Source organism: Saccostrea cucullata, unplaced genomic scaffold (genome assembly GCF_032062105.1).
Source record: "Saccostrea cucullata isolate Sc308-1 unplaced genomic scaffold, CSIRO_AGI_Scuc_v1 ctg331, whole genome shotgun sequence".
NCBI classification, from domain to species: domain Eukaryota; kingdom Metazoa; phylum Mollusca; class Bivalvia; order Ostreida; family Ostreidae; genus Saccostrea; species Saccostrea cuccullata.
Genome location: NW_026923116.1, coordinates 1 through 25,060, shown reverse-complemented (window position 1 = coordinate 25,060; position 25,060 = coordinate 1). Strand labels below are relative to the sequence as shown.

At 33.5% G+C, this 25,060-nt stretch overlaps 2 protein-coding genes across 2 annotated transcripts in view; one reads left to right on the top strand and one right to left on the bottom strand.

Annotated features, from left to right (window-relative positions):
- Window positions 1-19,758, bottom strand: part of LOC134263194 (tetratricopeptide repeat protein 28-like) — a 60,674-nt gene extending 40,916 nt beyond the window's left edge. Inside the window, exons 1-2 of the mRNA XM_062745499.1 lie at window positions 19,327-19,758; window positions 2,417-2,917 (exon numbers count right to left, since the gene is read on the bottom strand). Coding sequence (XP_062601483.1) covers window positions 2,417-2,917; window positions 19,327-19,386 — 561 coding nt within the window. The 5' untranslated portion in view covers window positions 19,387-19,758. The remainder of the gene's footprint in view (window positions 1-2,416; window positions 2,918-19,326) is intronic.
- A 1,500-nt stretch (window positions 19,759-21,258) lies between these two features.
- Window positions 21,259-25,054, top strand: LOC134263193 (tetratricopeptide repeat protein 22-like). The gene is made up of 2 exons (XM_062745498.1): window positions 21,259-21,529; window positions 22,348-25,054. The coding sequence occupies exon 2, from the start codon at window positions 22,350-22,352 to the stop codon at window positions 24,603-24,605; it is 2,256 nt and encodes a 751-aa protein (XP_062601482.1). The 5' UTR covers window positions 21,259-21,529; window positions 22,348-22,349; the 3' UTR covers window positions 24,606-25,054.
- The last annotated feature ends 6 nt before the right edge of the window (window positions 25,055-25,060 follow it).

Below are 25,060 nucleotides of genomic sequence, written 5' to 3'. Positions count from 1 at the left end.
TTGATCTTGATGATTTTGAATTTTATAGACAATTTGATCAAACGAACAGACATCAGAGTATCAAAACCCCCCAAAAAATATATAGATTCACATCTCAAAACTCCATTGAAACTTACTTGAAATGCCCCTGGCATTAGATACCCCAGACCACACCGTCATCCGGACCAATATGGCCTTAATTACCAGTACAATAAGTCCACATTAACAAGTCTGTACCACTATTTCTTTCTTTGTCTGGCATGAAGGAGTTTGGTCTAGACTTCACATAATGTAGCACTCTTGCACCGACACATGTACAAGGTTCCTAGTATCTTATGAAATATCAACAGAGCGTAGAGGAGAAAAAAATTCTTCTTTTGTATAAACATGGGCTTTTAATGGGAGACCCCAAATTCATTTACAACTCTCTTGCACATTCTATTGAAAACCGAGCATTAAGTATGTGCTCAATTAACAGGCTACCAATTTGAGTCATTTTAATATCCATAGCTTACGCTATGACTGGAAGTTTGCAGCACAAAAAGATATTTAATGCAAAATAATTTATATTCAAGATCAAACAAGATATGCAAATTAGGAAGAAAAAAAATAACTGTACATAAGAAGAGCAAAGAGGTCTGTCTATTCTCCTCTATCGTTTTTAACACCGTTTCTTTTTACAGTCTGTATATACCTTCTATTACAGTGCAGAAAGTATTCAGAACTGAGGACCCGTATTGGATGAGGGCTGTTTTTCCATCCGAATATTATGTGGTTACGGTGTGTGTCTAAAGCACTAATCCCGACAGATTTTATGAAAAGTTTACATCTTGAAGTACGGTAATTAACATTCTTTTTTGGTTCGCGTCACACTGCATCACGTCACACAATTAAAATTTAAAAACATTGTGAAACTTCCACATTGAATGACCTTTTTGAAATTCATGCTTCATTTGTCCTCCGAAGCAAAAACTCATCGAAAAATCTCATAATTAGAGGCAATACAAAATTGAAATACTACTCGTGAGTGAATGAATAAGTTTTTCTTAATGCCACTATTTTCTTTATGACAGTTTTATTATAATTTAATGTATTTTAAAGATGAACATTACCCTTGCGAACTCTGATTTTACGATAAATTGAAAGCTTTTTAAGCTTTACTTAACAGAAAATCAACCTAAGGGGTGAATTCAAAAATTTTAACAATTAGAAGTATATATATCTCCTTTTATCCCAAGAAAGGAAAAATATCTTAATGCCATTTTTGTTGTCAAACTTTGCCTATATCCATTACTTAGAAATCAAGCACCTTCTTCCTGAGAATTTGATAATTACAGAAAACTTAATACTTATAGCCCTGTACATCTAATAAAAACAGGGATTTTTCAGCCTGAAAAAAGTTTTATATAAATGAATTAGGGATTAGCACCTTTGCAGCTACCCTAGAGTTAATGCCCAAATTTTGTTAAGTTCCATTGAAATGACAAGACATTTGTAGTTGGTAGTGTGTCAAGAATTAAGGTTTGTGGCTCTTTAAATTGGGACTGATCAATTGTGGAGAACAAATGGCAAGGAATCTGACACCCAACAGTCAGTGGTTTTGGGGTCTATCCATCTACATATCACTCAGTTTGATGCATATCAGAGGGAATTGTGGGAAAAAGAGATAAGCATCTGAATTGTGGGTAATACTGAATGAACCTGAATGGGCCAAAAAATAATCCTTTACAAGAATAGGGTCCTCATCCTAAAACAAACACTATGCATGGAGCATTTAATTTTAGATCCCTTTGTCTATTGTTCCGACCAAAACCTTTACAAAAATAATTGGATATATTGACATGCACACATTTTTTGAATGATTAAGATGGGAAACCTCTTCACACTAAAACATTAATACACCATAGCTGATCATAATATCACTTTAAATGCAGCCATGATCCTACCATATAAAGTAACAATGGTGTTTTCAATTATAGAGCAGCAAATGAATCTTCCACCACATTAAATCATGGTGCATGCATTGTTTACTTGTGACAAAAAACAATCACCTGTATGCGTTAAGGGCTAATTTTACAAAGTCACCTTGAAAAATTTTGCATAACGTTTTAAAATCTGAGTTGAGAAATGATAGAATTATGTAAATCAGCATTGGGAAGGTGCATTCAGCTTATTCTGTCGTAAAAATTCCGTAAAGTTACAGCCCTTTTCTTTTTCCTTAAATCCTCTACACCTAATGAAACTCTATACTTTCAACTGCAACCAGAGAAAGCAAGCTATCTGCCACCCCGGTGTGTATAATTGGTGGCAAGAGGTTGCTTTATTCTTACCGAGACAGCTCATTTCAAACAGAAATCAATGAAAAAAGATGACAGTTACTGCTACCTTTTTGATAAATGCACATCATTAATATGAAAATGCAATTCATGATGCCTACCTTTGCCCACTTTGGGTTGAGCTGCTTGGCCTGTTTTGCATCTTCGAGACTCTTCTGGAACTGCCTCAGTTTGCAGTAGGCTGCTGACCGGTTAGTGAAAAGAATGTGGTTGGATGGATCAAGATGTATAGCCTCCGAATACAACTGGATGGCCCTGCGGAAATCTCCACTGTTTACAGCTTCGGAACTTTCCCGAATTTTTTGCAGATACAAGGTTTGGTTGGCTCCTCTGGGTCCACAGGAAGTTTGCTGACTGTCAGAGGAAGGTAAAGTGGGTTGTCTGGGATTTGACACGGTGGAATGGTTCGTGTACATTTGCGGGGATTCGGCATGGTGGTGCGGGGCTCGGTGCGTGATGGGGGAAGGTGGTTCTCTGGGAGATGGGGGTCCCTTGGACCTGGGAGAGGGAGGTCCCTTTGATCTGGGTGAAGGTGGTCCTCTTATGCCATGTGATCGATGAAAAGGCTGAGCTGAACTTTTGGAGGCTGTGTCTTCACCAGACTGTAAAACATAAGAGATTAAACTGATGGCATTTTATGATCAACATTAATGCATATGAAATTAGTTTGTTAATCCCTCAAAAGGGATGGAAAATTGTGATTTCTCTCATTTAACACCCACTGGACTTAAATTACCCCCTAATGAATGTTACATCAAATAAGAAATAAAATCCAGCATGCAAGGGCTTCATTTACAAAATCAAAATCTAGCTCCATGTCAACATGCAAGGATCGTAAACTGGTCTGCCTATTTGACAAGCATTCTGAGAGTTTAAATAAGCACTTCTAACAACTGGTCAATATTAAATTGGCAAAAATCATTGAATTAAGATTAACTACATTTTTCATAGCAGTAAATACTTTGAAGTTTATTGTAGAATCTAACTAAAAATCAGATCAATATATGAAAGTGTATGGGAAAAATCCAGAAAATCCAAGTGGGACAGACTGCTGACAGGAATTTTCAAGTCCTTTTTCTTGTTTCAGTTTTGGGGGACTTATGACCAACCTTTGTCTTTATTGAAAAAAAATGTAATAATGAGACATCTATTGGTGATGATTTGAATTTGCTGCAAAAATGAGCAAACAGTCAGAAAGCAACAAATGTATGTTAGCTTTATTCAACTGGCTAGTATATTGGTGTTCATGAAAAGAACATGGGCTTGAATTCATGCATGCCCAAATAATAGATGAAAAACCATAATGCCTAGAGCAAATCTTAGTCAGTATCAATGAGACTACATAACTAAAACTACTGTGATCAACATGGAAATTCATGATTTAACTTTGAAGTGACATAATGACTATGGGCTACAGAGTCAAGCACAGAAATACATTAGCTAATACTTGACAAAGCAATTACTTAATGGAACTCTTTCATGGTGGAGGTAGGCAAAGTCTGTTAGTTGTGGATTGTAAATTTTTATAAAGACAGATCTATATTAAGATAGAAGTCCTATATTGCTTGTGAAATAATTGACTTACTGATACTTTGGTGATACTTTTCACTATAAACAGACTTTATAATTCTTTCTTATAAACAGAAACTTTGGAAGCTGATTAAAAGGTACCTCTTTTCCCTTTTTGCTAGAAATTCATTTTGGTCTGAAATTAAGGGAACTGAAAACCTGTTGCCAGCTGTCATTCAATAGTGAACTATTTACCACATTATTTGACATTCCTATTTACTGATGGTTCAGTAATTCATTGATCATTTATCTATAACTATCTCTGATATCAATGAGAATGCCCCATTTATAATCTAAAATGATTTAATGGCTAGTTACTTTGTGAATTTTTAACATCTTCAAAAGCTAAATTGTACTGCATCAATATCACCATGATACTGCTATTAAGCAAGCAATTATTATACACCTGGAACGTTATGCACCAGATAACTTGAATTGACTGAACCAACCAATTTAATCAATATTTTACTGCAAGAAGACTTTTTTTCAACACAAGAAAATCTTTGTTTGCTTTAAGACGACAAGCTTCCTATGGCACTTGCACTGTTAACAACACATTCATAATGTATGCACACCTTCATACCTTTCAAATATTTCACTAAAACTTGTCACATTGTTACCAGGTGAAAAAAAAAATTGTGTGAAAATAAGAGTTTTCATGTGTGAATGTAAAGCATATGTAGTACAAAACATCTTTTTTCACAATTTCTGACTCAGAATTTTGATATGATGATCCTCAATGATTTCAAATAGTACTAGATGACTGCATGGGCAGGTTACTTTGACAAAATGTGTGTGAACAAGTACACTACAAAGTGGAGCATTCCCATGCAAAAAGCAATTATATAAACCAAGACAGCATTTGCCCTCAAATCAGAGTCATATTATGTCACTTCCATTTTGCACAAAGACAAACCACCCCACCCTCCACATACATATACAAGCGCTTTACTATATCCCCTCCAAATCCATTACGAGGGGATAATTAAAACATCTCATAAATGGTACATTAAATTCTTAATAACAATACACTGCATATTTTAAATAGGTGCAATACTTTGATGCAATTTGTATCTAAAATGAGGTAAAAAAGCAATATTGCTTTGCACCTGTTTCAACGTAGTTAATAAATTTTGATTTAAATGAAGGATGCAATAGGGCAAATTTTATGCATTTTAATGTAAAAAAAAAAAAAGGTAAAATTTGATGAAATCATGATGAATTTAATATTTCAGACTAATAGAAAGCATTTAGGATCTTTAAAGTGTTCTGATGAAAGGATATGACTGCATCAGTGGTTATCCCCATCCTATGCAAACTTGATTTGCATTCATTCTTAAAAATATGCACATCGTTCCAAAAAACAACAACAAGAGGCCAACAATCCATATCACTGACCTGAGTTAGGGGCTTTGTGGTTCTCTATCAGTAACATGGGCCTTGCAATTCTTCCCACTATATCTATATTCCTGCTCCCCTACCCCATCCCACCAGCAGAAAACTAGATTTTAAAATAAAATTCCAACAAACAGCTATGTAAAATTTTGAACACCTATTGTGACCTAACACCAACCACCTTGACTTGATGATTTAAACAAATGTTTCTTATTATAAGTTTGACTATGCATGACTGTTTTTGAAAATATTTTTCCAATAAATGTCTATAAAAAATTTCATCTACATGTATTTCACTTATTCTGGTCCTATCAATTATGGCCAGGTGATAAGTAAAACATATTACTTATTCTTAATTACCTCCCCTTGACAAAGGGCCTATAAGGCAACCTTAATTTCTTAAAATCAATGGTTATGCTTTGTGCCAAGTTTGGTTGAAATTGGCTAAGTAGTTCTTGAGAGAGAAAGTTCTAATTGTGAAATTTGCTTACAGACATGACAGACAGCAAATGAAATATGACAAATAGACAACAGACTCTCTAACTCTCTTGACTCAGGTGAGCTAAAAAAGAAGTGAGAAGTATAGGAAATACAAAATATTATACTTTCATATACATCTAGTATTCATACAGTAACCATTGATGAAATTATAATTACATGTGCAACTGCAAACATACTTTACAGTATTTCATTTTCTAAAAAAAAAAAAGCTTTCTATTGTAACAAACTGTATTCTGTTGAAAACATGACAAAGCCGCCTGATGAGACATAGCACCAAAACAATTTCTGCAAACTGATAATATGGCAACATGCATTTCAAAGGAAAGTCCTTAGTGGGTGAGTGTTACAGAATTTTTGGGCCATTCAAATGTTGACATTAAAAGATTGCGACAAAGACAGGTAATATAATGTAACTGTCCCCGGTGTGATAATGAAATATGTTTCTTTTTTCGTAGGGAGATAATTGGGTAGCTAATCCATTACGGAGAAAAAGAATGTGAAACATGTCTCAAAAGAGACTCATTATGCACCATTTAAAAATTTTTCTCAGAGTAGAAGACCTACTCATGCCAAAAAATATGTATTTTTGGGGTTTTCTAAAACTGAATGCAATTTTAGAATCCCCTGCAAAGAAGAGCTTTCATTGAAGGCCTGTATTTCTTTTATACACCCATACATACCTGTACTTTTATGTCATATCTGTTTGTCAGTTGCACTATTCATTCAATAAACTATAATGATGATGATTCTAATCAATATATAATTATACATTTTTTTAAATTCACTTACTCTCTTTATAATGTACTACAGTAAAACTCGGTTATAACAAAGTCACTGGGACCTGTGAAATTACTTTGCTATATACATGTATCCATAATTTGTTATATCTGTATACTAAGGAATATCTAAAATTTTATATTGTGGGGGATTTAAGAAAACTTTGCTATATTCGTAAATTCCAATTATCTGTGTTTGTACTATTTTAGTAAATAAGTTTTACCGTACAATATCCTTATTCTGTGTTTAATTTTATGAAGTAAGTTGGACTATAATAATAGTTTATTGATCAAAAGTTTTATGTATGCCAATTCATCTTACTTCTCAATAGTCAGAAAGGTACTGAGTCTATACAACAAATTAAACTATAGCTATAAAAGAAAGTTCTACACAGTAGCACTTCTCCTTCATTGATATTTAACCCAGTCCCAGTTTTATTTGTCCTCCTATGACCTTTACTGATATAAATTAATGCTCAGTGGTCATGGCCTTGAAGCAACAAATACATGCGCAACTACAGTATATGCTACCATAATTGAAAGCAAAACTTTTCACTTTAAATTAATTTTAGAAAACAGAATTTTCTACATATTCAGAATTAAAAATTTGCTATGGATACTAATATAACTTCACCATAGAATTTCAGTCTTCAAGTTAGAGGTTAATTTAGGGTCAATTAATATATAAATGATGGAAGAACTCTGTCTTCCCGAGGTCTATATTCTAAATTGAAAAGCTTGCTCAAAAGACTTTCTCAGCATCACACTTATTTTCATCGTCGGAAACCCACGGGTGATCTGTCTTTCTAAAATTAAGGTCTTAATTTTGACTTATCACCGGGTGATAACAAGCTCCATTTTTTTTTTGCCTTTTTGAAATTAAGGTCTTATTTTTGAGATCTTCAAACATTAGATCCATCCAGCCTTTTCCTAACACTATAGACAAAGTAAGTGATTTCTCTGAGATAAACATCTTGTCAAAACTCCCCGTTTTGTCTGGAGGGGATCATGTCCCTGTCTCCCTTTTCATATCAACAACACTGAATGTCCCCTCAAACAAACATCCTCTCAACAACCCTGCAATATGACTCGGTCCATTGTACCGTCTGGCAGAGCTACAAATACCGACAAAACTCTCTGTGGATATCATGTAGCCCGAACATGACAAAATGAGAAGACACCTGATATTCTTTGGGTAGGTCAGCCTTCAAATTATTCAATATCTCCATTAAAATATGATGTATCTTCTTCCAAAAATTCTAACATACTAAAAAAATTAGATATCAAAATCCTACATGTTTTGGGTAAGTTGTCTATAGGTGTAACTTTAACTGCATCTTCATTTTTCTAAATGTTCTCAGCAGAAATGAAATCTTTTTTTCATCTATTAAGAAATCAGAATTCAACTAAAAATATTTTATTCAGACTGCAAATGAAAAGTGAATCTTATAGTTCTCTGATTTAATAATCCTGGTATTGTGACGAAAGTGAACTATTTTTAATTGTCATAACCTTTGGGTCGTTAACTTTCAAATAAATCATTTCAGTGTAAGAGAAGATTATAAGCCAGGGGAGTATAAACCTTTATGTCTTTTCATAAAAAAGACTAAGTGAATGAGAATTTCTGAAATTCACCTTATTTGGCATTATGGACTCTGTCTCAACAACAATGCTCAAGATTTCTTGAAACATGGCCAAGATGACTGCAGTTCAATACGAGATTTTTATCCCTTTTGAGTCTTCCCAATCTTTTCTCAAGCTTGAATTTTTTTAGTGTTGATCTTTTCTTGATGCAACACATGACTATGCCATTTTTTGAAAAAAATACTCTTAATTTTAACAGGTATATATGTTAATTGTTTACCCTCTTTATTGCCATCACATTTCTTCAATACTAATTGCCCCCACTGTATGTTTCTTATTATATTATCAACTACAGTCAAACCTCACTATCTCAAACTTGAGAGATTGATTAAAATATTATGAAAATAATTTTTAAAAATCGACTCATTAACAAGTAATTTATATTATATCCCTGTTTATTCCCTGTAAAATGTATCTATAATTACAGCATACCCTGTAAGATGAAATTTGACCAAAACCAGATAATAACCTTAAATTTTGAGACCTTCTATGAGAATAACTCTGTATATCTATATAGACTTGTAAGATCACATGCACTCAGATTCATTCTGTATTAATTGGTCAATGTAGACTTGCTTCCCTTTTTGAAGCATCAAATGTATAAAACATATTAAACTATATATGCCAAGATTTATCATTGTACAGTAATACAAATTGTATGTACCTCTTCCAAATATTCAAAGGTAACTTGTCATGAAAAAAAAAAATGAAGATTACAACAATCCTTATCACCATATGACAATATTCCCCAGTCTGCAATAACAGTAACGCACTTTTCATAAAATCTCTTGTTCAAACAAAATTTAAACATAAAAAAATCAATTGCAAATATAAGATTTGCACTGCCATGAGTAGCGGTATTAGATTTCTTTTTCTTAAGAACCCATGAGTTCAGAAACAGGGATAACGGGCAAATTTGATGAAACAAAAAAGGGTTGTGGGAAAGTTTCCTAGTAAGGACTAGTTGTTGATACATGTATTGCTGTTCATGGCACAACAATGTACAGTCAACCTTTTAACCTGTGGAGAAGTATAAGCGAGAGACCAACCGATCAATGGCCAAAACCCAGGCAATAGATAAGTGTTTCCGACACCAAGGGAAAAAATACAGCGACCAGGTATTGGCATTATGTCCCCAAATAAACCCCCAAACAATCAATACTGGTTCAATTATTCAAGCTACAAACAGACACGCAAAATCCCAAATTAAACATGCCAGGGAAATAAAAAATAACCTTGCCAGACATTAAGATTTCTTGTATTGTGCATCATGCATCTTATGAGTGAAATACATGGGGTTTTACTCAGGGACAAGAAACTAATAATAATTTTATTTCTACAGGTAAAATTGAAAAGAAGGTTATGGCTATGAAGAATTTGAAAATCAAAGAAAAGGTTAACACCTCCGGTGTGGTAAAATTAACAATGAAGGTTCCAGAGAGTCTGTGAAAGGCAACGTATCACAACCTCTACAAAACACAAAGCTTTGCCAAGACACATGGTCTGGGGGCAAAGACACATTAGATGTATCAACTTGAAACAATCAAAATACACTGCAGTAAATAGAATTTATGGCTTTTTACGGTTGACAATGTGCACACATTTTTATGCTATAATTGTCAATCATAAAACTGTTTTTGTATCAAATCACAGTGCTAGATATTTGCATGTAATTAGCTGTCTTGAAAAATAAATTTAATGTCCCAACATTTTATTATTTTCCATACATCAGCAGGTCTTTGGTACTGAGTAGATAATATTTTTGCATTGGAGGCCTATGGGCATTCACAGTCACCTGAGTATAGCAGATATCTGGTTATATCTACGAAAAGTTAAAATTTTCAAACGCGATATCCTATGGAAGAGCTTAGTAGTCACCTTAATAAAGGTGCATAAAAATTAAGGCCATAATATGGGTCTTCCAATAAAAAATGAGAGAAGCAGAAAAAAAATTGGTACATGTATATTGACTAATATACGTTAAGCCAGACTAATTGAGTTTAGTGCTGGATAGTGACTATACATATGACAAATGTGGAGTTAGGTCCAGATTAGCTCTTTTTAGAAGATTTTGATAATATACCTTTGTACCAGACTGATTTATTGACAACTCTTGCTATTATTGTCATCATATTATTAATAAGTTTGTGTGACCATGCATAGATCATCAAATGAGGTACATGATACAATGTATATATAATGTAAAAAGACCTATGGGAAACACCATAATCATCTTGGCCTAGCTGATCTTAAAAAAGAATAAATTTTCCCTTAACAGTGTATTTTTCTGCAAATTCTTACTTATTTGAGTTACACAGTTCTTGACCATCCACTTTTAAGATGGAACAAATAGACAAAATTAAACAACATAAAGTCAACAATTACTCTACCTGAGAAGGCAAAGCTATTATAAGCCTTTAAATTGTCAGAAATATGAAACACAGAAAATATAAAACGTTTGAACAAATCTTTAAATATAAAAAAAAAAATAAAAATCGAGTGATTCATAAGAATTTGATTGTTAGTGATATAAAAATTTCCTTATTTAATGTTTCAAACATTCTTTTCCTTTATGAACATTCATGCCTTAAAGTAGACGGCATTGATACATGCATGTACAATGTTTATAGAATTGCGTCAAGATAGGGCAATTCTCTTGCAATGTGCACCCATCCGATGAGACGGAATGAATTTTCATGATCGATGTTAATAACTGAACAAATTTTTTATGTAAAGCAACAATTACTTGTAAATCTTTTGAAATACACCCTTAAATTCCGATCTTTGTGAGCAAAGTGACCACCATCATGAAGGAGTCAATTACAAATTGAAAACAACTTCCCATAAAGTTTTAAGTTATGATACAGTTAAACCGAAACAAAATCATACTTTACAACCTAAAAGGTGATGGAAGAACTTTTTCCCCTAATTTGAAAAAAAAGTATATAGCCTTAAAAGGCAATTTGTATGTTTTATTTACTGATTTCAGAACACAAAGAAAAAGAGACTTTACCCTTAAACCATTTTAAAATTATCTTCATCACAAATCAGATCATAAAAAAAGAGAAACATATGTTGGTACAAAAAAAACATATTAGCAATTATGCAGGTTGAAACATGACTTATGTCCAGGGGAAAAATAAATCTCAGTCTCAATAAAGAAAGCTCTCCAGATCTTTAAATTAGGAGTTACTTTTTTAAAAAGTGCATATCCTCTGGTATGTTTAACTAATAATATGACCCTAAAACTGTTGACAGAGCTATGTGTGTCAATAACCAGCACATGATAATTACCCTTCTAGTTCAACCCCAAGTCAACATTTTCGTATATAATTATTGGTATGGGATTGCCGTTTTGTAACAACAACTTGCTGTGACTTGGGCATTCAATATTGCCAACTTAGGGGTTGAGAGTATATGTATACTGTACCCCCACCAAAAGAATTTCATTATTAAGCTCTAATCTCTTTAGTTTATTCGCAAAATGCTGTTTTGAAAACAATGAAAGTGTTTTTGCTTTTAGCCCTGAAATATTTCAAGTACAAAAGAAAAAATACCTGTTTAAACATCTTCTTTATAATTCTATTGACATTTCTTCTCAGGCTTGACATAATTTTCTATCTTCTTAATAGAAGAGTGTAAAAATGCTTGTCCACCATTCAGCAAACATTGATCTGGGGTTTTGTTACCTTTAAAAATTTACAGATTTTCTGTGAAGAATTCCTAGCCTTCATATGTTTTTCTCTGACTGTCCCCATAATGCCATAATGTCCTAGATATGATTAGCATTAAGTGACTCACGACAGACCCGTTCTTCCTTCTAGTGAAGCAACTGCAAGGCTTTATTCTAGAATATGCCTTGAAGAACTTTGCAATCAAGATAGTAAAATGGCATTGCATGATGGTACAACTATAAACAACTTGATCAACATCCATGCATGAAATCTTTAATGGCAAAATGTCCAAGTTTCTTGTTGTTTCCTAACTCTTTTAATATTCTCTTTCTTCATATCTTGATCTAGTGCTACACCTTTTAAAAATCTTAAAATGAAACTTTTAAAAAGTTTCCCATATAAAATATTACAATCATTAAATAATTGCAGGTATTTTCAATTATCATTCTAATAATAAAACTACTAAATACAAACTAGAGCCAAAGTCTGTCTGCAAAAAAGTATATTTATTTGCCAGATCAAACCAAATTTATAATTATCATTTAGTGTTACAGACCTTAAAATTGCAACTAATGCTGTCAAAGAAAGACATATGATTTGTATGTGGCCTTTGAATGAGCTAAATTTAAATTTCAAATGTAATGCCTTAATTAAGAGATGCACTAATTCAAATTCAATTACCTTAAATAGGATCTATTAAAAATACTTGCATGCTGTTAAATTTCCATATTGTGAACCTAGATATTATTAATTCCATATATGAAACATATGGATATAATGAACAGTATTCAAGATCAAAAGTCCATAAAACAATACAAAATAGGAGCAGAGCAAACACGGACTTCCAAAACACCAGAGGTGGGATCAGGTGCCATGGAGGAGTGAACATCCCCTAGATATGTGGAAGTCTTTGGAGGACCCATCCACTTACTCTCTTAGAATTTAACCTCTATTCAATATCTCTATCAAATCATCAGATATCTTAAAGTTTATTCTCAGTCCCTCCAAGTTCCAGAGAATGAGGTCTGACTGTATTATGAGCTGTATCTTAAAGTTGTGCTCTAAAAAATTCCACCTTTACACATAAAGACCCTTTGTGTCTACAGTCTTCCCTGTATATATTTTGTCATTTACCTTTTATCTTTTTGACTATAATTCTCTATGCATTAAACTGTAATCTTTTTTCAACTTGATCAAGTAATATGGTTCCTCATTTATTAAGGCACAGAAATCAAGTAATACCCTTGCAAGAGGAGGGCTGGAAATTTTGACCTATACTTACTTCAGGGCCTTTGAGCAGTGAGGAATCTTTTCCATGCATGTACCTACTGAAACATGGTTTAATTATACTGTAGTTTCTTCCAAAGGACTGGTCTCCAAGTCATGTAGTGGGACTATAGTTAAAGACACCTTGGGAGCTGTTGTACTTAAAAAATACAGGCATGCACTCAAAAAGAAGAAATTGGTCAGAGTCAGCTACAATGTATGTAGCATTGTCAAGTCCCTATAGATATAATACTCCTGTAATACTGGTCTGCAGGTAGGGCTTAAAGCTACTAGACAAATGAACCTGCTCCAAAACCTTTGTGAGACTCTGACTCTGGGGGGTATAGGAAAAGCTCAAGGATCTCAACTCTGTTGAGATGAGATGTAAAGCAAATATTGTGAGAATACACACTACAGAATGTTACTAAATATTCAGCTCAGAGGCAAACAACTCTTTTTAAACTGATTTTTGACTAAAGAAATCCTTTGCAGTTTAACAATCATAATTTGAAACTGAATTCATCATTTTCCAACTCAACCATTTTGAATTTTAATCCAATGCAACAGGTTCTGGCTTTTGCTAAATATATATTTCCCTATTCAGTCAAATTTAATCTGAAATGTTTATTACACCTAGAAGTATATGCACAAGAACACTACTGTACATTCTTATTTATTCTCTTCAACAACCCTGTATAAAGTTGAAGTGTTTCTCGGGCCACTGCAATCGACCTATCAAGTTGTTTTGTGACCTATGGGGTCCAATATGATGGCTACTTATGGTGTGGACATACGCAGGGTGTTTTAAGGTAGAAGTGTTATTTAAGGGTTATTCAAGTGTGCTAAGGAGCACCCAAAGAGTAGGACTACCACCGGTGATAAATCAAAAGGATTACCGAAGGCATCGGTCTAAGTGGAGGTCCACAGCATGAAAGGAATTGTATTGAATCCTTCACGTACATCTTCAAGAGCTTGTACAAGAGCGATGGGGTTCAAGCGAGTTGTTGGCTTGTTCGTGTGCACCAAGCCATGCAAAGCAAATAAAGGCTTGAATAAATAGGCCGAGAGACAGGTAATTTGAAAAAAGGGTGATTTTCAGAAGCCAAGGAGAAAAAAAAATCCACATTGATAGTAATTTGTCAAAAGGGGTTTTACCAGGAAGGCGGACTCTGTATGAGAAGTCTGTCATTGACCTATTCAGTCTTATAAACCATTTGATTTTTTTTGTATGACCACACTGCCCTAGATTTTTGGAGCAGATAAAAAAAGATAGAAGGAAACCAAGAGAAAAAAAATCCTTCCAGTTTTTTTATTCTTTACATGTTAAAGAAATTTTAGGTATCACATTAATAACCAAAAGACATTGAAGGATCTGAAAAAACTTCTTTATTATATAAGGTTCGATTGTTAAACTAAATTTGAAACTTTCTTAATTATAAAGCCATTTATTTGCAAACAGTAGCTGGGTTCTAAAAATAAACTAAATTTCTTCTTTTTGTGAATTTTGGAGATACAGTAAATTTTGATATTAAATGCCCTAAAGGAAAATAGCCTTAAATTGTGAGAATATATTGGCAAACAAGATTCCCTTTCTTCTCTGTAAGTTACAATTATATAGTTACCCAATAATTATTGTTATCCATAATATTTGATTTGTTTTAATTAATACTATAATTTTTAACAATTCTCATTCCATTGAAATTATACTTAATGGCACTCGGTCCAAAGTAATTGATCACAATTGCAATCAGATATTTTATCTGTAACTGCATGCATTCAAGGTATATACATGTACCTAGTAAATGTCAAGTTCTTGTGCCATATGCCAATTCATTACAAAATATTTTCCCTGCATATTATGAAAGAATTTTCAGCACATTTAACAGACATAAAGGGTAATGGATATACTTTCTCCCATTATATTCAGGCGATCCAGACAAGAAAACTGCTGAGTTAATATGAACCTCTTTTGGACAAATTGATGGCACCTCAACAATTAAATACCGTGATTAGCAACTAGCTCTGATTTCAGGAAAAGGTGCTATTTTCAACAAATAGCATTTATCAAAGATACTCTCCACAGCCATCAAAAGAATCCATTTTATTGTCACAGAGATCATGGGGGATCAAATTCTTGAGAAAGCCCTATTATTTAATGACTATGAAAAAGCTTTCCGTACAGTTTTAATGTATGCTGAATGGTGCTACTCTTTCGGTCGTAAATCCTGCAAAAACCATAGAATGAATCAATAGGACGCAGACCATATACGGCAATTAACCACCATATTCTGTTCCTCTGGTTTCGAATAAAATGTATCGTATTAAGCAAATTTGCCATAAATTACACATTAAAGAATACTTACTATAGGAAAGGTTCTACTTCTTTATCTGTATTTTTTTACGCAAATCATTTTTTTTCGTGTGACTGCGAAGTGACTTTGAGAATGATCAAGCACTTTTCATTCAAAGAACCAAAATATGTTCTTTTTTTGTGTTAACCATTATCCAGATATGGGCAATAAAAAGTTTAAAATTTAAAGCTGACAGCTAATAATTGGATTAACATGTCGTGAGATACAGTCGGAGGTATTCTAATGACTCAATTTGAAAGAAATAGACATCTGCAAGGCCAATATAGCCTTATTAGCTCAAATTTATCTGATATTATGATTTCATCTTTACTGATATCTTTCTGATAAGTATCTCCATGCCTGCCACACATTAGGTTTAATAGTCAGTACTGATAAAAATCATTTCAGTATATTTCAGCAAAGTAATCTACGCATATAAAAATGATTTTTTTTTTTTTCAAATTTAGCATCAATAAGTGACTGCAAGCAGCTATCAAAAAACTTTTATTTTAACATAACAGAAGGATTTGGAAAAAAATGTTAAAGACAACTAATAATAAATTGACACAAAAGATCCATTTAGTTTTCTCAAGCCAATGGTGTAGCTATTGTATCATCCAAAAAATGAAATATTTACAATAATTTTTAAAAACATATCTTTCCCAAGAGGGTTGCCTCCAAATTTTAAATTCTCTGACAAGAACCTTAAAACTGTGACCGGACTCCAATTGTAATCTCATTTTACCAAATATAAAAACTAACGGTCTTTCAGCATTTTTTTTTCAAAGTAAAAAACACTTCCAGACACCAGAATGTCTTAAGATTTTTCCTCTCACCCAATCATGACAAGGAGCATGATGGGAGTGAACCAGCTAACACGGGGGTGATTACTCCTCCATGGCACCTGATCCCATCTCTGATGTTTTAAGAGGCCTGTGTTTGCTCTGCTCTCAATTCCAATTGTGTTGTTCCCATGGACTTTTGGGATTGATAACAATGTTGGTTATTTTCATATTTCATGAGTAATGAAACAAACTATTTCATTCATGTCTCCCAAAGTACTTCATATGACATCCTCCAAAGTACTTGTTATATATCTAGGAAGTTATCAAAGAGTTCAAAAATGCTTGAATGTTGACAGGTTTTAATATTGCATATGGACACATCAATAAGAAAAGTTTGGTTTTTTTTGGTTGCTTCACCTAGGAATTTAACAATGAGTGATTGATGGACGACCACATTCCTTATACATAGGGAGATCTCTATGGTCTGTTTACCCAGCCTGATAAAGTTCTTGTGCCGATTGCTGGGTACACAAGGCGAGCGTGCCCCTCCGCAATCTGCCTAATTCCTCCTGGTAACCTGTCCTTACGGGTGTACAGGCACAGTGAGGTATCTATAACATCATTTTCTAATCTGCTAGATTACAAGAACAATAAATAAACAAACTTGTACTAGATTAAACAAAATCGGAGATTACGTATTAAAATAAACTTAATCAACATGGTCGAGATTAGCCTGAATAGCTTAGAGAAAGAAATGAAACAACCACAAGTAATTCATTTAATAACTGCAATTTTACAATGTATTCGTTTGTGTCCTTTTTGTCTGCTTTGTCGAAGGGATTAAATTGTGTGTTGGCTTTTTAACATGTGACTAATTCATCCAATGATCAATCAAAGTTAAATCGTCATCACACAACATGTAGGAGATATAAGTAAACAAAATAGTTTCATGCATTGTCCGCCATTTCCTGAAGAAATTCCTATATACTTAATACCAAAATGGAACTTAGGTAGATCAAACATACCAATGCAAGTCGTTATTTGTTGTAACATTCAGACTTGGTACATTTAAGTACCTACGAATATAAGTACAAGAAACTGTCTATAAACCTTAGAGAAGTGTACTTTACAAGTTTCTTTTTAAGGTTATACATATAAGCAACTTAACAATTGAAGTTTTGCTTCCCCAAGCTACAAATATATATGCCAAAATGTGTTAAAATTTAATCTAAAACAATGAACAAGTAGTCAGCTGACAGAATTATTCAGCTTCAGAAAAGTTACAATTCTGACCAAAGAAAACCTCTGCTCCAAATTCTAATATAGGAATGTTTTTCAATGTCATCCAGTGGAGATGGAAAAATGCTTGTTCATAAATTCATTGCAATAATTTTAAACATTAAGTTTAAGCACTATTCAACATCAAGGTTTGAAACTGCTTTCCTCAGAAAGAATGCAAAAGGTAAGTTGAAATTGATGTCCAACAATAAACTTACTTTTTTTTTTATTTTTTTATTTTCCTTAATATGAAAATATGTATCATCTTTAACATCAGAGTTAGAGACAAAATGAAGGATTCAAGGCACCCCCTTCCCTATTCCCCCACTCCTTCGAACACACTATAGACAAACAATGAATGATGCTTCTAGTTTTGTATGTCCATTTTTTATTCTCAAATGTCCTTCTATAGAGCACTGAAGATTCTCACACAAGTTGCAGCAAATTCAAATGTAATAGGACTTCTATGATAGATCATTGGTTGCATCCAATTTTAAGCCATCCAGTAAATACAATATGTATAACTAATTGTGCAACAGACTGGAGACAAAACTATAAGTTCTACTGGTGTGTCCAAATGAAATAAAAATGTACAGTAAAAAACAAGACCTTATTATTAAACATTGTTACTTCTCTGATTCATGCATCTTTCTCATAATTTATCTGTCAGGGAACTTAGTTCTACAGATTATTTTGAGAGCCCTAGCTCTCACCCCCCGCCCCTCCCAAATAAAATGAAACTTCTCTGCAGTTTTCTTGTGTGGAAAGGATTTATATCACTTCTTTTGTAAGAGTTAGGGTTAACTTTTCCATCTTGGAAAAGTTTATTCATTTAGTTTGTTAGTGCTTATGAGGAAGAAACCACACATTACTGATCATTTCAGTTCTCAATAAATTGCTTTTGAAAAGAAATACTTTATTTTTCACAAAATGTCATTAATTCCTTCTGGTCTTCATCACCACTAAAAATTTTCTTTGATTTGAAAAAAAGATCTTATTTCATCATGTTCATTATTCAAAAAAAAAAAAAAATTAAAAAATCAATATATACTGCATAAAAAATTATTAATTTTTCTATTTTATTTATTAACACTGAATTAAAAATGATTTCAATTTTTTTTTTCAATGTCAATTTTATTTTCCTTCATCTTAAACTTCTTAATTCACTTTTCTGTACTGAAATCAAACTCATTTAATTATAAGGTTTAAAATTAACATTTTTCTTGATTTTATTGCCTTGTTAATTAAATTAGTGGTTCAGCAAATTTAGTTGTTTGTTGGATTTATATCTGACACGTTTTCTTCTTATACTGTAACACTGTAACAGACTACTATGTAACACCTATGTGTTAATGTTTTATTAAAAAACATTTTGTACAAAGAGACCCACTGGGGCTTTTTTGACTGTATCTGTTTTAGTCGCTGAAATCAAGTCTATTTTTTCACACTTTTCTTGATTTTTTGAATGTATATATATTAGCTCTCAATTTCAAAATAACTTTTTAAGTTAAATTCTATTTTTTCACAATTAACGGGCTACTGGCACCGTTATAAATAGCCTTACCTGTTAATGCAGTGACTAATTTACGGCCAATTTACACCGCAGCTTTAGCTTTTTAACAAATAAAAAAAGTCATATATTGAAAACAAACTTCCTATAAACAAGTATTTTAACCATTTAATTGATTAAATAACGAACGATATTTTACGTTTCTTGTTAATTGCAGCTTAATGAGATGCACCTGTAATTTATAATTTTGTTAATTAATTACCTGATGTTTGCCTCCGCCTTGCCGAGGTGGGCCCGGGACTCGGGACTCCGCTCGATTCATTCAATAGGTTTTCATTTAGTAGACATCCAAAATAAGACATACACATGACAAATAGAAGCAATTCGAGATAAAATTCCTTTTCTCTTTTTTTACATGACGATTACTAATACAATCGTGTAAATGTCTTTTTACACAGGTAAATACCTGTCCGCCATTTTGTCAAATAAATTTCATCTTATTTTTTGAGGACTCCATTCATCACACGATTAATATACGTATTTCCAGCGAAATCTATCACAAGAAGCACAGAAAACAGAACGATATTATATTCTCCAAACGAATCAAGCTGAAGGAAAGCGAAAACAATACACTACTTGGCAAGGTAACACATGTAGTGTGACACCGCGACGCTCTATCGCACCTTGTTTAAGTATAGCGATACTACAGGTAAACTGACAATCCGCCACGGGAGGCAACTCATATTGAGTTATAAGAACACGCAGAGAGAGAGAGAGAGAGAGAGAGAGAGAGAGAGAGAGAGGTTTGTAGTATCAAAAATAAAACTTGTACAGGGTCTGCATGATTCCTCAATCCTGTTTCGCTCGCTCAACATTGCGAAAATCTTTATATGTATTTGTAAAATTTATTTGATGTATAGGATGCATAACTTTTACTATTTGCTATTTTACTATTTCGAATAAAACCCACATATCCTTGATAAACGACAAAGATTTCATATGACTTTCTACTGCCCAATTTTTTCCTAAATAAACTTTGTTACAAAATCTTCCAACACTTTTTGCTTAATTGTCTCCGTGTTTAAAACATTTTAAAAATGTAGATTATTTATAATTTTACTGACTAAATAAATAATTACGTTTTTTCCATCTTGGATAACACACAGTTTATCCAACAATACACACTGTATTATTGTAGAGATAATATTGCAACGTACAAATGTATATACAGCCCGGATGGATGGAAGTATCTGTTAATTTTCTTGCTAGATATAATTCCCCTAAAGTTTTGTGACCAAAACCTAAAATCCGCACTCTTCCAATGCAAAAATTGTACCTGTATAATTATGTGCCTTTTTATGAGGCATATTCCGGAAAATAAGTAATTATAAATCTAATAAATTATCTATTAAAACACCTCATAAATATTAAAGGAAACCCTTGTCATTTCAGTGGTTCGGGATGGTGTATTTTGTACGACCAGAGTCTCTTTCTCGTCTTTAGACCAGCGAGCTACAGAGTTAAATTGCAGCTATGTATGAAAGATGATGTACTTTATAATTTCATAAAATTAATGTGCATTTAACTTAGGCTTTAGCAACTGTAAACAAGGAAGAAAGCATGCAAGAGCTGCTTACTGCGTTTGTATCATTGAATCATATATACTACATGACATGTAATAAAATAATTAATATTGCTGTTGCGGGTTTTTTTTCGATCAATACGATGATTTAGCCACCTCGGAAATACCAAATTCACAATTTCAAAAGCCGGGTCTAAGGGACTTGGGAACAATATTACATGTACGTTTTGTTGACAATTTCTAAATTTCTATAAATGTATTCTAATTAAAATAAAATTCAGTTTAATGAATTGAACTTATATGAAAATGCTTAAAATTCAAAGAAATTTTCGTATTAATATTACCTCAAACATCTGTCTTTGTAAACATGGATATTACTAATGTTTACGTTTCTGTACATTTATTTCAATTTAGTACACACTTATGTTATTGCGCTTTTTGCTTGTTTATTTTTTGATCGAGTTGCGGACTAAAAATAATGTTACAAGCGAGACAACTTCGTTTGCGTAGCTGACGTCAACATATTCTCATTTATTTTTTTATGGGATTTTCCACCCAAAAAGAAAATAGAAAAAGCTTTTTTTGACTGCTGTAAGGATCTCTGATGTTTTAAAATTCAGCACACAATGTGTATATATCTATTCTCAAAAGTGCGTGCGCAATTTAGTTGATCTATTCGTGATTCGAAACAATGACTTTTATTTTCTGGTCCACATGGTCAAATTTTGAGGAGAGTATGACATACATATGGGTGCTTAACACGAAGGATTCTCTGGTCATCCTAAAATGCGGATATAATGTAATGTAAAAAAGGATGTAACTTTGTACTTCCAACATAAACAACAAAAATACGACGTCTTCCTTAATCTTTAGGAACGGAAAAGTAAGTATAACTCAAACGGGGAAGTAATTTATCGTATAATCACACTTGTTATACGTCAGTGGTATAATATGGTGGCTTCAAAATGCTAGAATTCAATGTCGCGTCGCCTCGGTGTCTAGTTCAAGTCTGGTTTCAGTGATGAATGTAAACATTGTAGAAGTTTTTACAGGCAAAAATTATTTTAAGATATCTCTGTGATGCAGTACATGTACATAATTTAAGCCAGTAGTCTCTGTACGTAGCCCCTTTTATTTCGTAAAAATAATAAAAAAAATATCTTAGTTTTTGTCTACAGGGAGGGGGGGGGGGGGGGGGGGGGGGGGGGGGCCCCCCACTTTTTCCCCCAACATTACTTTTACTATAGAAAATGTTCATTGAAGGGATGGTTGGCCCCCCACTTTTTTCCATAGTATAGTGATATCAAAGAATTGTAAGAAAAAAAATTGGAATTAAAAGTAACTTGGCTTTGAAAAAGTTGCCCCCCCCCCCCCCCCACCCACACACAAACGAAATAGGATTTTCGAGTTTGGGCAACTTTTAATTTTCGTTTTTTTTTTTTTTTTTTTTTTTTTTTTTTTGGTTGTCAACTTTTTCAGGGTAGTAAAAAAAATTTCTCTGGTTGGCCCCCCACTTTCAAAAACGATGCTACGTGCCTGGTCTAGTATTAGTTTCAAGTCTTCTTTGTGCTTGTTCATATGCGATATTAAAAATCACACTTCAACTATGCATATTGAAAGAATATATTTCCTCTGTAATTAACAAAAGAGAAAGTAATAAAAATAATGAAAACTTTTAATAAAATTCATTTACAATTTTAGAGATGGATTACGATCCAACAGACATCTTAAGAAAATATGGAGAAAGGCCAGGACTTTTTCATATATCACTGAACGCCTCTCAAAATCCACCAGCACAGCAACTGTCACACAGGATCGAAGTTATAAAGAAATTGATACGGGACTTTCCAGAAGGATTTTCACGTCAAGCATCTAGGAACTTGCTTGGAGCTTTTTATTTTTACAATAAACAATATTTCAAAGCTGTTGATTTATTTCAAGAGGTACTTAAAATTGATCCAAATTCACTAACTGCCTCAGCAAACCTTGCCTTTGTCTATCGGAGATTGAAGCAAGGTTCCAAAGCGGACAAGTATTCATCTGAACTTTCATCAAACGATGATAAGAGACAAGCCGTCGCACTTGCGGACCAAGCTTTTGCCTTCATCTTTGATTGTCACATAGAAAAGGACGTAATGGAAAGGAATAAAGTACCAAAAGATCTACTGGTTCAAAGTCTGGTAAAGCTTAACAAAAGTGACCATAAAGAGGTCATCACGGAGTTGAACTTTTGGTTGGGTCAGACATATTACCGCCTCCTTACACAGTGTCCAAGACAAAAAGGAATGGAAGAAAGTGCAAAAGAGTTTTATATAAAAGGTGTTGAAGCATTGGCAAAAGTTACCAGATGTGAAACTAATGACACGTTTACTAAGGCATTTGTATCCCCTGCATGGGCTTTTGTCGGTCTATTCCTGTCTAGAAGAGGAACAATTAAGGATGAGACTGGACAATTTAAAGAGAAAACCATTGAGCAAATGGACGATGACATCAAACACCATTTGAAGGAACTAGAGCTAATTCAGTTCTTAGAAAATCCTGAAGATTGCTTTAAAAAGGGTCTTGAGTGTGGTTTGGAAGCAAACGATGAATCGTACGAAGAATCAAAACTTTCTACTGAACTATTAATTCGATATGCAATTTTTCTAAAATCTAAAAGGAGATATGAAGAAGCTTTAGAGAAAATTGACGAGTCTTTGGAGATTGATAAAAGCCAAGGAAACTGGTTTGCTTGGACAGTAAGAGGAGACATCTTATTCAAATTGGGAAGAATAGATGAAGCAATTCAAGATAAGGAAATAGCTTGCTCTTGGAATGCAAGCACGCAAGACCTTTGTGAACTGGCCAAAGCGTATCAAGAGAAATACAAGTCATACAAAACAACAGATGAAAAAATGGCAGAAGAATTCCTTTTGAAAGCCTCTGGATATTTTCTTCAAGCAGTAGAAAGCCTGAGGCAGCAGAAACGACCAGAAGTACATCGTGCTTACGGAAGATTCTTACGAGAGATAGGAGAAACAAGAGAAGCTATCGAGTGTTTCAAGAGAGCAATGGAGGTTGATACTGCCAACAAAGCAACACAAAGCTTTACTCAATTATTTGAAACGCTTCTACAGTTTTATAAAAGTTCTGTACAATCGGACACTAAAGAGGAGAGTGAAATATATAAGCTATTGCATGAAATGGCCTACTTTTATGACGTTGCGTTACGAACTCATGGTCAATTAACAAATGAAACCAAAATGTTTCTGAAAGATTTTGAAGTAGAAATGTCTGTTTTGACAGCGTACTTTCAACATTACAGAAATGATCCTTCGTTTCATATTAACGACAAAAGCATATCCGAAATAATAACCTCAGCAATTGAGCCTGGAAATATCGAAAAATGGAATAAGATGGTAAAGGAGAATTTAACACAATTTGAAACTCGAGAAATGTCAAAGAAACTTGATGGAAAGGCAGAAGGCGTAACTCTCTGTTCAAAATGTAAATCTCATGTTGGATATAGAAGACAACTCTCGGCTTTTCCTGTACCACCCGAAAAACCTAGAAATATAAGGTACCCATACGATTTCTATGTCATTTTTTCACCACTTGACAGAGACTGGGTTTGCCACGTGTTGTTGCAAACTCTTGAAGTGTCATATGGCTATAAAGGCGCTGTAGCGGAAAGAGATGTGGTTCCAGGTTCAATGCATGTATATGAACGCACATCCTTTATTCAGAAATGCCCGAAGATACTCGTAGTTTTGGGCCAAGAATTTGAAGACGATCTTGAATGTAAATATGAATTATCTCATGCTCTCCTTAGAATGAACAGTGAAAAATCTGAAAATATATTGATTCCAATCTGTCGTACCATTCATGGCATGCATCCAAGTCTGAGGACTATAACTTATCTTGATGCAGTGGATGATTGTGATTGGAATAAACTGATCAAGGCATTGGAGCTGAAATGAGTGATAGGAATATGAGTGATAGGAATATTATACTGTATACTAAATTAACATGTACTAGACTGCTATGTCCACCTCGTTTTTATACATACACGATAAAGGACCTGCATTTATCGAAAATGGCTTCATTGTCTGGAGAATTATTCATTTACTTCTATTTCCCACCGTCCAATCCCCCTCTCTTTCTCTCAAACAGACGTCATCGCACAAGACTTGGTAGGTTATATTACAGATTTAGATTAGCCCAAGTACCAAGGTAAAAACATTTCAATAAATCCCACACACTGCAAAAAGCCAAGTCTATCAAACAAATGGACCATGAGTGTAGAACAGAAAATTGCAAGATAATCTAGATTCGCGTGTGGTGAGTACGATGGACAATTGGACACACCTGAAAGTTCTTTACTTTGATTTTTTGACAGCTATATGATTTTATTTCAACAAAAAGGATATAAAAC